Below are 16,105 nucleotides of genomic sequence, written 5' to 3'. Positions count from 1 at the left end.
GAGCAATTAGGTCATTATTGGTAGGTTTAAGTCTACTATTTTATTTTTTGTTTTCTGCTTGTGCCCTCTGTTTTTTGTTTCTCTGCTTTCTTTTTCCTACTTTGCTGTGGGTTACTGGAACATGTTTTAGAATATGATTTTAACTTATCTATAGGGTTTTTGAGTGTATCTCTTTGTATAGCTTTTAGTGGTTGCCCTAGGTATGTATGTGCGTGCATATAACTCATGTTGACATTTTACCAGTGTGAGTATTGTGCAGAAACCTACCTCCCTTTACATTCTCTTACCCTCCCCATTTATAATATAATGAAGATAATAACAGAAAGAAGAGCATACATTAATGAAACTGAGAACAGAAGGACAATGGAGAAAATCAATGATACAAGAAGCTGGTTCTACGAAAAGATCAATAAAATTGACAAATCTTTAGCAATATTGGCCCAGAAAAACAGAGAAAAGACACAAATTCCTAACGTCAGGACCAAAACAGGACATCAGGACGGTCCCTCCAGACCTCAAAAGGACAGGAAGGGAATACTAGGAACGCTATACGCACAAATTTGACAAGTTAGATGAAATCGAACAATTCCTCAAAAGTACAAACTACCACAACTTGCTAGATATGAAATGGATCATTTGAATACCCCTGTAACTATTAAGGAAATTGACTATGTAATTAGAAACTGCCTGCCAAAGAAACCTTCAGGCCCAGTGTTTTCCCTTGAGAATTATACCAAACTTTTAAAGAAGAATTAACATCAATTCTATGGAATCCCTTCGGGAAAATAGAAAAATGAAGCCACATCGACCTTGATACCAACACCAAAGACAGTAGAATGAAAGAAAACTACAGATTAATATCCCTCATAAATACAGATGCAAAAAGATCGTAACAAAATATTAGTAAATAGGATTCAGCAATACATAAAAATAATCATATAAACCAAGTTGAATGTTTTCCAGGGATGCAAACCTGGTCTACAGGTTAATTTTAAAATTAATCAGTGTCATCCACCATATTAACAGTCTGAAGAAGAAAAAAATCACGATTATATCAACTGAAGCATAAAAAGCATTTAAAATGTAACACTCATTCATGTTACTCTTAGAAAACTAGAAGCGGAGGGCAACTTCCTCACGATGATAAAGAACATCTATTAAAAACTTACAGCTAACATCCTTAATGGTGAAAGACTGAATGCTTCTCAACAAATCAGGAACAAGGCAAGGATGTCCATTCTCACCTTTGCTTCCTATTTGCAGATGACATGATGATTTATGTAAAAAAAAAAATCTCAAGGAATCTACAAAAAAAAGAGTGCTAGAACTAACAAGTGAATTCATCAAGTTACAGGACACAAAATCAACATTGAAAAATTAATTGTATTTCTATGTACTGCAATAAGCACATAGAAATCATAATTTAAAATGCAAGACCATTTACAATCACTCACAAAAGATAAAAATACTTAGATGTAGACTTATCAAAACATATGCAGGAATTGTATGCTGAATGCTACAAAACACTAATGAAAGAAATCAAAGATCTAAATAAATGGAGCGTTCATGGATTGCAAGACTTAACATAGTAAAGATGACAGTTCTCCCCAAATTATCATACAGGTTTAATATAATTCCTATCAAGATCCAGCAAGAAGGACCAGCCCAGTGGCTCAAGCAGTTGGAGCTCCATGCTCCTAACTCCAAAGGCTGCTGGTTCGATTCCCACATGGGTCGGTGGGCTCTCAACCACAAGGTTGCTGGTTTGACTCCCGCAGGGGATGGTGGGCTGTGCCCCCTGCAACTAGCAATGGCAACTGGACCTGGAGCTGAGCTGCACCCTCCACAACTAAGACTGAAAGGACAACAACTTTACTTGGAAAAAATTCCTGGAAGTACACACTGTTCCCAAATAAAGTCCTTCCCCAATAACATCTTAAAAAATACAACCACAGTGAAAGATGTGCTAGGACGCCAACCGGACAGTTGTTCCTAGATGGGCGTTAACCATCGCTGCCCACTGTATCACAACAAAATTGTTGTGAGGATACCAAGGTGTATAGGCTGAGGCATGAGACTCACATTTTCTAACACATTGAGAAGCGGTTTCATTAGGCAAATATTTTTGAAGATGATGTTCAATAAGAAAATTGGCATTGTAGCCAGTATTTCTGACATTCTTAATGAAACAAATTTGAAAATTCTAAGAGAAAGCAAAGATAGTTATTGTAAAGGCATTAATGTTATGGGGCTCAGGCTTTAAACTCTGTGATCAGCTACTGTATGTTCTCAACTTGTGGTAACTTATTGTAGGGAACATTGTTATTAAAGGCTTCTACAATAAAAAGTTACAAATACTGTTGTATCTCCTTTCTCTGTCTCTAACTTCAAATCGTTACTTTCTAAGAGTGAAATTTAAGGCATTAAAGAAAAGGATCAGATAAAAGAATGATGCTTTACAAAGTCCTGAAACAATATTTAATTGTCAATTTTGTATGTATGTAAATTCTTTGACACTTCTGCCCTCCAGAGGTGGAGTAATTCCTTCTCTATTGAGTGTGGGCTGGACATAATGACTCACTTCTCATCAGGCTGATGTAATGGTGTGTGATTCTGAGTCTAAGACATAAAACTGCAGCTTCCATCTTTCTCTCTCTCTCTCTCTCTCTCTCTCTCTCTCTCTCTCTCTCTCTCTCTCTCTCTCTCTCTCTCTCTCTCATCACTTGCTCTTAGGCAAGAAACAACCTAAGTCATTAGCCACCTTATGGAAAAGTCCCCACGGCTAGGAACTGGGGCCTCCTGGGACCATCCAGGAAGGAAATGAGGCCCCTTCCAACAGCCCTATGACTGAGCCACGTTTCATGCGAGTCCTCCAGCCCCAGTCAAGCCTTCAGATGACGCAGCCCTGGCTGACAACTTGACTGCAATCTTGAGAGAGGCCCTGAGCCAGAAACACTCAGGGAAACCTCTCCTGCATCCTGACCCTGGGAAACTGGGATAAAATACCCATTTTTTGTTCTGAGCTGCTAACTTTTGGGTAATTTGTTATGCTGCCATACATGACTAATACAGTGTCCAAAGAGAGAAAGAATTATTGCACTTTTTATTTGCTCTAAATTAATTAAATTAGACATGTCATTTGGTTTGCATTTTATTACCACTCACAACAATCTATTTACTTGAACTTCATTTCCAACTGTGACCCAAATAAACACAAAGGGAAGAGCAGGCCAGCCTAGGCTGATTCTGTGATGGTCCCTAATAACAACCCTGGTTATTCACCTTGTCTCAGTTATGTAATCAAACATTAATATAGATGCTGGGAAGGGATTCTACAGCTGTAACTAAGGTCTCCAATCAGCTGACCTTAGACCCGGGGACTATCCAAGGGGAATGTCTTAATCAGGTGAGTACTGACTGGAGTTTCTCCTGAGCAAACATTCCAAGTGGGAGGGATTCAGTGTAAGGCATTTTCTCTACTGGCAGCTTTGAAAATGGAGGGTCACATGGCAAAGACTGCTGGTGGACACTTGGTGTTGGGGCAGCACCCCCCTCTCTGACATTTGTCAAGGCAACAGGGACCTTAGACCTACAACTGGGAAAAGCAATTCTGCTAACAGCTCTCTGTAAGCTTGGAGGAAGATCCTGAGCTCCGGTTGAGCACACAGCTTTGTGACACCCTGAGCAGAAAACCCATCCACACCGAACCTGGATTTCTAAGGAACTGTGAGCAAATAAGTGGATGTTGTTTTGAGCCACTAAGTTGTGGTAATTTGTTCCGCAGCAATAGAAAACTAATACACGGGCTCAACTGTGCAACAAATAAGCACACAGCAGTTTTTCCACTGGAATGAATTTATGAACTGATGTGCCCACTAGTTTGTAATAAAATATTTCCTTTTTTTGTATTTTTCAGGTAACGATTTTATGTGATATAAATTTTAATACAATCATTCATTCATTCAACAAATAATTTGATGCCCACTATCTATCAGGAATGGCTTCAAATGCCTGGGATACAACCTTAACCTAAACAGCCCAAAGCCCCTGTGCTCATGTGCCTTACATTCTAGAAGCTTCCCAGAGTGATTCGGAGCCATTGGAGTATTTTTAGTGAAGAAATGACACAGCCTCACTGATGTTAGCAGGATCGCCAATCCCTGTGGGGAGAACAGTCCTTGGCTGGCAGGTGAGGGGGTGGCACTAGTGCCACAATGGGGAGTGAGAGGGTGGTGGGGACTAAGAGGGAAGAGGGCCTGAGGGGTGAGAGAGACAGAGAAGGGCGGGAGAAGCAGGGGGAGGGAAAGAGGCAGAGGTGAAGGGTTCTAAAGCAGTGGAACTCTCAGGTTGAAATACGTTGTGTTATAGATCTTTTGTAAATTATCTGGGACCGAGTGGGGTGTTCTGTGGAGCTGCCTAAACTCTAATCGTCTCCTTGTGCTACTCAGTTTAAAAGTAATAATTATGTGTCCTGATAAAATATGCACACTGCTGAGATGTGACTCATTCATAAAAACAGGCAACACAGGAGCCCTGGTGAAGGGCATTTTAACTGCTTTGAACACTTGCAGCTTTGAGGTTGTACATGCTCCTGATTGAAATGCACAGTAACAAACTGCTTCCCCTGCTTCTTTGTATTGAGGATGCGGGGACTCAACAGACAAACTCAGGGCTGTGGAATGAAGATCATTTTACAATAGACACATCCGGAGTCACAGGTGTACAGTCTGGGAAAGTGAGACTTAGGAGCTTTGAGAGTCTGGCTGCAGCGCTGTTTACACACTTTTCTGCACCAAGGGGGACAAATCACGGTTTTACAGATTAGCTTCCTGGTGATCAGGGGTTTCCAAGATTGTTCCCACTGTGGTTAATAAACAACAAGGAGACTGGTCTCTATGAGAATCTCCAGCTGGTGTTTTCAGGCACAACTTCTCCAGGGTGAAAGAGAAAAGCCCTGTCCTTCCTCTATTCCCAGGGCGAGCTGACTCTGTGGCACCAAGTTCCCTGGGGGTGTCTTCACCCAGAAGGGTCCAGGGGGAGAGGTGAAGGGTGGGAGGCAGGGCGTCCATTTCAGGGAGAGGGATTCCGGGAAGACAAGAGGAGGAAAAGGGGCTGAGCCCTGGTTCCTCAGACAGCCCCTGGGTCAGGACTCAGGGTGACAGCGTGACACAGAGCGCTCAGAGCAGGAGGAGGGGTCAGGGCAGAGTCCCAGGTCCCCTGAGGGCGGAGTCTGGAGCGGGGAAGCTCAGTGTTGGGGAGTCCCCACCTCCCCGCAGTTTCACTTTTCCTTCTCACAACCTGTCGCGGGTACTCCTGTCTGCAAACTCTTGACGCGGACCCGGTTCTCACTCCCATTGCGTGTCCGGTTTCTAGAGAAGCCAATCAGTGTCACCGCCTTTCCGGTTATAAAGTGTCCACGGACCCGCCCGCACGCAGATTGTCCCCAGACCCCGAGGATGCCCATCAGGGGTCCCGGAACCCTCCTCCTGCTGCTCTCGGGGGCCCTGTGCCTGACGGGGACCCGGGCGGGTGAGTGCGGGGTCGGGAGGGAACGGCCTCCGCGGGGGAAAGCGAGGGGACCGCCCGGTGGGGACGCAGGACCACGGGGAGGATGTGTCCCCACCGCCCGGCCCAGACCCCCGGCCCCGTGTCCCGCCCACTCCTGTCACCCATGCGGGTCTCCCGCTCCCTCCCCGCTCCGTCCCCCCGTTTCCGTCTCCCGGGCCCCCCGCCCCTCCCGGCCCATCGCCCGCGGACCCGGGACCCGCGCCGGGAGGAGAGTCGCCTGGGTCTCAGCCCCTCCCCGTCCCCGTCCCCAGGCTCCCACTCCATGACGTATTTCGACACCTCCTGGTCCCGGCCCGGCCGCGGGGAGCCCCGGTACATCTCCGTCGGCTACGTGGACGACACGCAGTTCGTGCGGTTCGACAGCGACGCGGCGAGTCCGAGGATGGAGCCGCGGGCGGCGTGGATGGAGGGGCCGTGGGTGGAGCAGGCGATGCCGGGGTACTGGGACCGGGAGACGCAGGTCAGCAAGGCCGACGCACAGACTCACCGAAGGAACCTGAACACCCTGCGCGGCTACTACAACCAGAGCGAGGCCGGTGAGCGACGCGGCCCGGGTCCCGGTCACGACCCCCACGGACGGGCCGGGGTCTCCCCGAGTCTCCGGGTCCCAACTTCACCCCGAGGCTGCGGGACCCGCCCCGTCCCTCCCCCCGGGAAGAGTCCGCGGGGACTTTGATCCGGTTGCATTTTCAGTTCAGGCGCCACCACTGCGGGGTGGGGGGGGCGGGGTTAAGGGTCGGGGTTAAAGGTCGGAGCTGACGGCGGGGCGGGGTCAGGGTCTCACACCCTCCAGAGGATGTACGGCTGCGACGTGGGGCCGGACGGGCGCCTCCTCCGCGGGTACCATCAGGTCGCCTACGACGGCGCCGACTACATCGCCCTGAACGAGGATCTGCGCTCCTGGACCGCGGCGGACACGGCGGCTCAGATCACCCGGGGGAAGTTGGAGAAGGCACGAGAAGCGGAGCATTGGAGGGGCAACTTTGAGGGCCTGTGCGTGGAGTCGCTCGGCAAATACCTGGAGAGGGGGAAGGAGACGCTGCTGCGCGCAGGTGAGAGGGGCAGTGAGGCCTCCTACGAGGAGAGGAGGAAATGGGATCAACACCAGGACACCCCCCCTCCCCGACCCCGGGAGATGGAGTCCGCCTGGGTTTTCAGATCCGGTACCAGAGAGCGACCCTAAGGGTCCTCCTTCTCTCAGGGACAGTTAGGGGTGCAGTCTCTCAGGATAGAGGGGGGACCGTCTCAGAAATGACTGATCAGCGGTTCCCTGTGACTCTGGCAGCTGCTCTGGGAACCCGGGGGGACTTTCTCTCTCAGGCCTTGTTCGCTGCCCCGCACAGTGTGACTGAGCTGTGACCCCAGCTTTTCTGAGTCACGTGGCCTCCACCCAGCTCAGGACCAGGAATCCCTTTTCTCTCCATCAGAGACCTGTCTGAGACCGGGCTGTCTTATTCTGATTCTAGACCTTTCTAAAGACTAGAGATTATCCCAGATGCCTGTTTCCAGTGTGGTGTCGGTGTTTTGTGCTCCCTTCCCCCACCCTGTTGTCCTGACCATCTCGGGATTGTCACATGCCCACTGCTGGAGTGTCCCCTGAGGGATGCAAAGGTCCTGAATTTTCTGACCCTTCCCCTCAGACCCTCCAAAGACACACGTGACCCACCACCGCACCTCTGACCGTGACGTCACCCTGAGGTGCTGGGCACTGGGCTTCTACCCTGCGGAGATCACCCTGACCTGGCAGCGTGATGGGGAGGACCTGACCCAGGACACGGAGCTCGTGGAGACCAGGCCTGCGGGGGACGGGACCTTCCAGAAGTGGGCAGCTGTGGGGGTGCCTTCTGGAGAGGAGCAGAGATACACGTGCCATGTGCAGCACGAGGGGCAGCCCGAGCCCCTGACCCTGAGATGGGGTACGGAGGGGGCCGTGGGCACAGAGCCTCTTCTCAGGGAAAGCAGGGGCCTCTGGAGGACGTCAGGTCGGGGCTGAGGCCTGGGGGTCAGGGCCCTCACCTTCCCTTCCCTTCTAGAACCGCTTCCGCAGGCCGCCATCCCCGCTGCCATGGTGGTGGGCGTCATTGCTGGGCTGGTCCTCCTTGGAGCTGCCATCACTGGAACTGTGCTGTGGAGGAGGAAAAGCTCAGGTAGGGAAGGGGAAGGGACTGAGGTGTCTTGTCCCACTGAGGGGTTTCAAGCCCCAGGTGGTCGTATGTCCTGCCTCGTTAATTGGAAGGACCATCCACATACATGTGCTTTCCCAGTCTAGGGCCCTATTTGCTAACAGTTTATTAATGCACGTGTGAAAATGAGGCACAGATTTATCTCCTTGATGATTCTGGTGATGGGGACGTGATTCTCAATAGTCACAGGTCAGAGCGGAAGGTCCCGCTGAGGACAGACCTCCAGGAGGGTGGTTGGTCCAGTCCCCACACATGTACTTTCCTCAGGTTTCATGATTTTGCCATAGTGGGTCTGCAGTCACAGTTCTGGAAATTTTTCTGGGGTCCAGGACGAGAGGGTTCCTTTAGGACCTCATGGTCCTGCCTCCTTTTGGCTTTTCATGTGATGTTTTCTTCCCACAGGTGGAAAAAGAGGGAGCTATGCTCAGGCTGCAGGTGAGTATGGAGAGGGGTGATTCCTGCGACCTTTTGGAATAGATGGAAGCCCTTGGGGAGCTCACTCACCCCCATGATTCCTCCTTTAGCCACATCTGCTGTGAGCTCTGACCACATCCTGTTTTGTTCTCCCCCAGGTGGTGACAGTGCCCAGGGCTCTGATGTGTCCCTCACGGCTTCTAAAGGTGAGACCTGGAGGGCCACAAGTGGGAGGGGGTGGGACAGAGGGGACAGGACTGGGTACTGGGGATTCTTAGAGACAGTTTGAGCAGCGGTGGACTGTTGAGATATCACCACTTACAGCCACTAACCTGAATTTTTCGTGATTATTTTCTTCTACAGCGTGAGACAGCTGCCTTGTGGGGACTGATGATGCAAGATTTGTTCCTGCCCCCGCTTTGTGACACGGGAACCTCTGAGCTCTCTTTCTGCAAAGGGCATCTGAAGGTGTCTGCGTTCCTCTCGCATCATGTGAGGAGCTGGGAGACTGCCCGCCCCTGCCCTCCACGCCCCCTTCCCACACTGACCGAGTCTCTTCCCTGACCCACTGTCCTGTTCCAGCAGAGGCTGTTTCCATACCCGCCTTTGCGTCATGTTACCCTGAGTGGCAACTTTTACTTTCTATGGAAATAAGAATCTGGATATGAATTTGTTTTTTTCATTTCTTGCTATGAACGGTTGAGGGATTAATTAAAAGAGAAAATCCTAAAGTTGGAGAGGAAATAAATGGATGACCTGAGAACCTTCCCGAATCTGTGTATTTGCTGTGCTGAGTCTGTTCCGGGGGGAGACAGGAGAGGCTGTGAGGACCAAGCGTGGACGCGGCCTGAGCCCTATCGGGGCTCAGTGCATCGTGGGCTCTGACATGGTAACTCCTCGACGGGGTCACCTCTCTGCCCCTTTGTCCTTGTCCCTTCAGTAGGACCTTGTCCCACCAGGACCTGTGATCACAGGGACTCGAACATCACCCAGGTCTGGTCTTTTCAGTGACGGCTTCATGTGGCGGGGTCACCAGGTTCAGGCCTGGCCCGGCCCTCGGCCCCCATTCTTTGGGTGTTCATTTGTTATTTCTGTAGAGGAATATGACTGTTTCTTCTTGTTACGAGTCCTGGTCTCATTCTTCTCTGGGTGTACCCTATCTGTCAGCAGCAGGAGGTGTTTTGCCTGTCGTTGTCACCACAAGGCACAAGTGACCGTGCACACAGGAGTCTGTGGCTTGAGAGATGAATTTTCAAGCTCATCCTGGTCTCGCCTCCTTCCAGGGCTTGATGGTTCTTTCCATCTTTTCCCAAACTATCAGAGGAACCAGATTCTGGAATGAGCAGAGGAGGGATCCCGTGATTTCCCATCTTAGATAAGTTCCTGCTGGAATTTTGCTCTGCGGCCGCCCGCTCTCCCTGCCCTGAGCTCTAGTGCTGGCCCGATCCTAGCTCAGATTTATGAAGCAGGGTCTGATTGAGATTTATATTTGGTTTGAAAAGGGTACCCATAAGTCAGGGCTCACTATTTCCTGAAGAGGGAAATGTAACTGCTGTGGTGAGCAGGAGGGTAAGTGTGGGAGAAAGAAGGGGGGAGGGGGAGAGCAGCACCTGTGAGAAAAGTGGAGGTGGCCCTGATGCCAGTGTGAGGGGACTTGGTGCTGTAGCTGCCACAAAACAGCATTTGACCCGAGGCTACATTAATAAAGACACTGTCCTTAGAACAGGGAGGCTCTGTCACTGATCCTTCACTGACATTGGCCGAGTGCCAGATGTGTGACATTTTCTGCATCTGGGAAACATCACTGAAGTAAAGTCAGAAAAATGGAGCGTCTGTTCCAGTGGGAAGAGACAGACTATATCCTATAAGCACAGAAAACGAGGAAGGTGTTTATGTTAGGAGATAAGTGTTCCGGGAAAATGCAGTGGGGAAGGGGATCCAGAGTGTGGGGTGTGGGGCCAGGGAAGACGGCTGTTTTGGTTGGGGTGCTCAGGTGGGCCTCACTGGGAAGCTGACCTTGAGGGAAGATGCAACGGACATAAGGAATTGTTCTTTCCAGGCAGGGAACCTGCAGTAGGAATGCCCTGGGGCAGGAGTTGTCTGGTTTCTGGAAAGAACAGAGAAGCAGGTGTGCCTGTCGCAGAGAGTGATGGAGAAGAGACAGGTGCGGCCAGACCACGTGGCCGGGAGGATGGTAGAGGGCAGTGAGCTGTGCACTGAGTGAGGTGGGAGGTACCGGACAGTTAGGAGCAAAGGGGACATGGTGTGACGTCCTTTCAGGGGACCGCTGGGGCTTCGTTGCTGAGAACAGACTTGGAGGAGGGAGGCCGTCGGGAAGCTGGAGGAATCTGCAGGGTTCTGGGCTGGACCTGCTGCCACTGGGCATGAGTAGTGGGAACAGTGGGAGTGGGGGTCTGGGTACGTCCTGAACGTGGACATTACAGCATTTCCTAATGGGCGAGTCCGGGGTGTGAGAGTCAGGGACACCCAACATCTCAGAGGATACAAGTAGGAAGATGGAGTTGCTCTCAGCAGAAATGGAGGAGACTCTGGAAGGATCATATCTGAGGGGTGGGGGGCCTCATAGACATTCATTTTAAAGATGCTGGAGCTGAGATGTCTGTTAGAAATACAAGTGTGGTCATCGGACTGGCAGTTGGGAGATCAGTCTAGAGACTAGGGGAAATGTCTGGGCTTGAGAAATAGACTTGGGAGGTGACACATATAAATGATATTTAAAGCCTTGAGCACAGATGAGGTCACCAAGGGAGTGATGGCTGCAGAAGAGAAAGGAAAAGGACTGAACCCTGGACCCCCAGTGCTGTGATCTGATCAGACCACACACCCTGCAGACGGCACAGTTCTGGCCCCACATTGATAAGGCAGGTAGACCAGCAAGTCCCAAACTTCCTGGGCACAGGAATCCCCTGGACATCTTGTTAAGACTCAGAAAGTCTGGAGCAGAGCAGAGACTCTGGATTCATGAGGAGGTTGGTGCCGCTGCTGGTCTTCAGATCACACTTTTAGTAGCAAGACCGTCACCAGGATTCCCACAGGCTGTGTGTCAGCCTCACCTGCAGGGCTTGTTACAGAAGCGACTCCTGGGCTTGTGTCCTGTTCTCTGAGATGGTGGGTCTGGGAGAGGCCTGAGTGTAAGAAGCCCACAAGCTGTCCTGGGGCTCAGCCAACTTGGGAACCTCTGAGGTCAGTGATGGAACTCAGGGTGGGCAATGGTCTTAAATAACCTTTTAAAGGTGTTTTTCCTCAGAAAGGGGAGGACATATATCGTCAATTATGAGATGTGATGTTGGGAGTTACATGTTCTCTCTACCATGGGGCAGAGTCAGGTGGGAGTTAGGAGTGGGTCACAGGTCAGTGTAATAAAATCTCTGAAAGCTCGCTCCTGAAACTATTCCCAAGATTGATTTCTGGGAGCAAACAACGGAATCAATTTTTCTCTAATTTAGACACACACACACACACACGCACACGCACACAGACGCACACACGAGGTCAGACAATTAAGTTCGGGAACTCATCCTAGAACAAGTGCTACATCCCTCACTGCTGAATATCACTATGGTCACCTTCGAAGTACTCCCCTTGGGAAGCTATGCAACAATGCCAGTGCCTATTCCCCCTTCAAAGCTATTTTGGAACTCTTTTTCTGGAATGGCCATCAGAGCTGTTGTCATATCACCCTTGATGTCCTGAATGTCATCATAAGTTTTCCTTTCAATCTTTCCTTTATCTTCGGGTAAAGAAAGAAGTCATTGGGGGCCAGATCAGGTGAGTAGGGAGGCTGTTCCAAAACAGTTATTTGTTTACTGGCTAAAAACTCCCTCACAGACATTGCCGTGTGAGCTGGTGCATTGTTGTGATGCAAGAGCCATGAATTGTTGGTGAAAAGTCCAGATTGTCTAACTTTCACGCAGCCTTTTCAGCACTTCCAAATGGTAAACTTGGTTAACTGTTTGTCCAGTTGGTACAAATTCATAATGAATAATCCCTCTGTTATCAAAAAAGTGTAGCAAGATTGTTACAAGATCACGAACTTAATAGTCCCACCTCACACATGCCCACGTGTGCGTGTATGTGTGTGTGTGAGTGAGTGTGTGTGTGTGTGTGTGTGTGTGTGTTTAAAACATTCTGGCAAAACACTATTTTGGGCAGGCCACAGAACAGGCTTGAGGCCACACACCAGGAACTGACCCAGAGTCCCCCCAGGTCGGGTCCCACGTGGGACCACTGCCCCTGCTGCTGCGCACACATGTTACTGCTCACACCACTGACATCCATGTGGACCCCGGACCCTGCAGCCTTGACTGTTGTCACTGCTGCTCCTGGCAGCTGTGTTGTTACTGCCAAATGCATTCTGCTCAGTTCCAGCCTCTGTGTTACCACGTCCTGAGTCAGAGTCTGGCATGTGGTCACCTGACCGGGGAGCCTCATGCCGTGTCCAGCTGCAAGAGTGTTGGGGACAGTGTGTTTCCCTCTTTTATAGAGTGAAGTGGCCTCTGCTTCTCACCGAGTCTCTGTGTGGAATTTTCCTAATGTAGGAAAAGAGTTCAGGTGTGCAAGATGAGAAATGTAAAAAGAATGACTAATTTCAATTCTCGGAGCAAACATCTGAGACTAGAACTTTCTCTGGTAGTTTTAGGCACTCAGGTTTGGCTGGAAGAACAGGGACTAATAATTGACATCCAAGGGGGAGGTTATTGCTCACTATTACTCTAAATTTCTTTGTGGGATGGTGACGGATTTTTTCTCTCCACTGAACCAATTCTCTGATTCTCGGACACCACCTGGGCGTCCCACAATCGGGGAATTCTGCCACTACCTGGAGACAGCATCAGACCGCATAGGTTATGGGCTCCGTCCCACAGGCAGCCCTCACTTCAGATGTAAGTCACAAGTTTCAGGTCCCCCTCATGTACTGGCACTTCTTTCTGATGTGGGTAGTAAGTTGGGGGTCCCCCATTTCAAGTTCGATAATTTGCTAGAACAACTCAGAAATCAGGGAAATGCTAAACTTACTGTTACAGTTGGTTATAAAGGACACAAGTGAGCAGCCTGATGAAGAGGTCCGGAAGGGGCAGGTCTGGAAGGATCCCCAGCGCAGGAGCCTCTGGAAGGGTCCCCAGCACAGGAGCCTCTGTCACTGAGGTGGAGTGTGTCACCCTACCAGCACATGGATGTGATGAGCAATTCGGCAGCTCTCTGAATTCTGTCGAGTTAGGCATTGTTTTTAATGTAAGTCTCATGACATAGGCCTCATTGATTAAGTGACTGGTCATTGGTGATTGAACTCAGCCTCCAGCTCCTCTCCCCAGAGGTCCGGGCGTGAGGCTGAAAGTTGCAACCTTCTAATCATGGCTGGTCTTTTTGGTGATGATCCCTCGTCCCGAAGCTCTCTAGGACCCCTCAGCCAAGAGTCATATCATCCCAAAGTCACTCTTCTCACTCGGGAGATTTCAAAGGTTTTAGGTGTGGTCACACAGCAGCCTAGCCGTTTGTCCCCTCCAAGCTTTCCTTAGGGAAAGAAGACTTTACAGGACTGTCCCTCTTTGGGGTTGAGTTCATTTATCCTAAGTCTCTCTATTTGGTCCTTGTAAGCTGGGTCTGCAGTCAAAGACCAGTAATGATTCCTCATAGGAGGAACAGTTAAGCCAGACGGGACCCCATTGGGACCCCCATGAGTTAACATAATAAAAGTCAGGAGGTAGCCATACCCCTCCTCCTCACCATTATGGGAAGCTGCTAATGCATGGCCCAATTGTCCTGCACTCTGCTATGCAAAGGGCTTCTTAGAGTGATAAGATATCACTCTTCCTGCTTAGCTCATGGGATGGTTTTACCTTGTGAGACTTGCTCCCCCAGGGGGTTGAACACACCCGCCTTAGTCGCCTGGGGACAATGAGCATCAGTTGCTTTGGGACAGATATCTGGGAATTGGAAGAATTTTTATGGTGTGGTGTGAGAATTTCCGGACCCTGCCTTTAATCTTGTGATATTTATTGTAAGAAATAAATAAATACCCACGACGACCCGATTCGGGGCTCCAGTCTTTTGAGGCTGTGAGTCCCTAGGTCCTCTGTGATTTAACTGTATTTGAGTCTCTGTCTCTTTATGATAGTTTAACCCTCGCCGCCTCCCTCGCCTTCCCACGGCTTGTGTTGTGCAGGTCGCAACAGTTTTAGGAACTCTGTGTCAGGAACTGGGGAAAAAGACCAAATTTTTTTATTATATCACAGGTCTTTGACCACAGATCCATTTATAACAAAAGGACTGTAACAGTTAAAAGATGCTGACCCATTACTGGAGTCCCATTCAGTTATTAACAATTAGTCCAGTCCAGTGTCCAATTGAAGATATTTACATGCCTAATAAATTTACAGAAATTGCCCAACATTTTAGTCAGACGGGAATTTCAAATTAACTATAATGGTATATCATGGCTAAAATGAAAAAGAGAGAGAAAACCAACTGTTGGCAAGAATTTAATTATATCTCTCATATATTGCTAGTGGGAGAGTAAATTGATTCAAATACTTTGAAAAATTCTTTGGCCATAGATTCTAAAGCCAAACATTCACTCGCCCTGTGACCAAACATTTCTATTCCTACTTATATACCTAATAGACATGCGTGCATGTGTGTGCCAGAATATATGAAAAAATGGTTCATGGCAGCATGATTTGTGAAATCTGGGTGTAACACAAATGCCCATGAACGTGAGAGGACAGAAGCATGGTCCTGTTCATATAACGGACCCCCTGTAGACGTGGGAATGAATAATCTACAACCACTCACAGCCTTAGGGGTGAGACCCGGGGAAATAACGTTGAGTGAGAGGCAGATACCGAGGGGTTTCCCTGTAATATTCCAGTCTACCAACACCTGACAGAACTTCTCTGCTGTTAAAAACCAAGCTAAGAGCTACTTGGGGAGAGGTTGGTTTTTGACTGAATGCATCTCAAGAGGGTTTCCTGGAGCTGGAAATGTTCCTTGATGTGGGTGTTGCTTATCCCAACGTTCACTTTGGGAAAATCCACTGTACACTTATGATTCGTCCACCTCTTTCTATGGGTGTGTTAAAATAAAAATAAAAAGGCTTTCAAAGTGAGAAGAAACAAGCATTTGAGTTAAAAAAAAAAAAAAAGAGTAGCTATTTGGGAAGCATTGATTCAGACAGAAACGCACAGAATATACCTGTAAGGAAGAAAAAGGTATTTATGAGAAAATGAAGGGGAACAATTACATCAATAGAAGGAAGGCATTTCTATTGGTACAAATAATACAGTGAGGCTAATTCTAAATAACTACAATTTTCAGTTCAGCAGTCAGAATAACTGCTTTCCTGTTATCTTTGCAAACTGTTCTTTGAGACATAATGTTGCTTTAGGCCCAGTGTAAAGGTTATTTGCCTGGTTTTAATGTCTCAAAGCAGTTCCTCTGGGATGGCAGCTCCACTACAGTTTAAAGTGGCTCTGTTTAATATTTTTTTGACATTTCCCTCATTTTGATCAACATCTTTACTTCAAAGCATGGCTGATAAATCAGTGTAAAGCAGCACTGATCGGTCAGCAAAGGGTCCTTGGCCCTCCATTGTCAGGACGGCTCATTTTCGGGGTGTCGTGCTACTGTCGGTGTCTCATTGCCAGGATAAGTCATTCCTGGTACGTCATGTCCCACAACGGAGGGAAAGTCATTTTCTTTCTTCTTAGGAACTTTAGCTACATTGGAGCAGCAATAGCGCCAGCACAGAGGAAGGCTTTGCCGTCGTGTTCCTTTAAGGGCAGACACGTCTGTCGTTTCTTGAGGTTGTTTATATAAAGTCTCACAGGCCTCAGTGAGCATTTCAAAAAAGTTGAGCAGCTGTTATCAGAGTGCTGTCCTTATAACATCAAGACATGCGAAACAAGTGGTTTTAGAACAGC

The 16,105-nt window shown here is 48.8% G+C and overlaps 1 protein-coding gene across 2 annotated transcripts; it reads left to right on the top strand.

Moving 5' to 3' along the window:
• The first annotated feature begins 5,316 nt into the window (after window positions 1-5,316).
• Window positions 5,317-8,938, top strand: LOC109440265 (class I histocompatibility antigen, Gogo-B*0101 alpha chain-like). Of its 2 annotated transcripts, XM_088795729.1 has the most exons (8): window positions 5,317-5,529; window positions 5,820-6,104; window positions 6,345-6,620; window positions 7,209-7,484; window positions 7,602-7,715; window positions 8,154-8,186; window positions 8,324-8,371; window positions 8,529-8,938. In XM_088795729.1, the coding sequence occupies exons 1-8, from the start codon at window positions 5,457-5,459 to the stop codon at window positions 8,531-8,533; spliced, it is 1,110 nt and encodes a 369-aa protein (XP_088651855.1). In that variant the 5' UTR covers window positions 5,317-5,456; the 3' UTR covers window positions 8,534-8,938. The 2 variants fall into 2 exon arrangements, with proteins under 2 accessions (XP_088651855.1, XP_088651856.1); XM_088795730.1 differs by lacking the exons at window positions 8,324-8,371; window positions 8,529-8,938 and having other exon boundaries at window positions 5,319-5,529; window positions 8,154-8,221.
• The last annotated feature ends 7,167 nt before the right edge of the window (window positions 8,939-16,105 follow it).

Source organism: Rhinolophus sinicus, chromosome 2 (genome assembly GCF_057876585.1).
Source record: "Rhinolophus sinicus isolate RSI-liver-muscle chromosome 2, RSI-T2T, whole genome shotgun sequence".
Taxonomy (NCBI): domain Eukaryota; kingdom Metazoa; phylum Chordata; class Mammalia; order Chiroptera; family Rhinolophidae; genus Rhinolophus; species Rhinolophus sinicus.
Note: the sequence above shows the minus strand (reverse complement) of the source record. Positions and strands in the feature narration are given on the sequence as shown.

Excerpts from the sequence above, each read along its gene's own strand:
- LOC109440265 (XM_088795729.1), top strand. The coding sequence starts at position 5,457 with ATGCCCATCAGGGGTCCCGGAACCCTCCTCCTGCTGCTCTCGGGGGCC. Across the intron at positions 6,621-7,208 it reads GGAGACGCTGCTGCGCGCAG|ACCCTCCAAAGACACACGTG; the intron begins GTGAGAGGGGCA and ends CCTTCCCCTCAG. Across the intron at positions 7,485-7,601 it reads GCCCCTGACCCTGAGATGGG|AACCGCTTCCGCAGGCCGCC; the intron begins GTACGGAGGGGG and ends CTTCCCTTCTAG.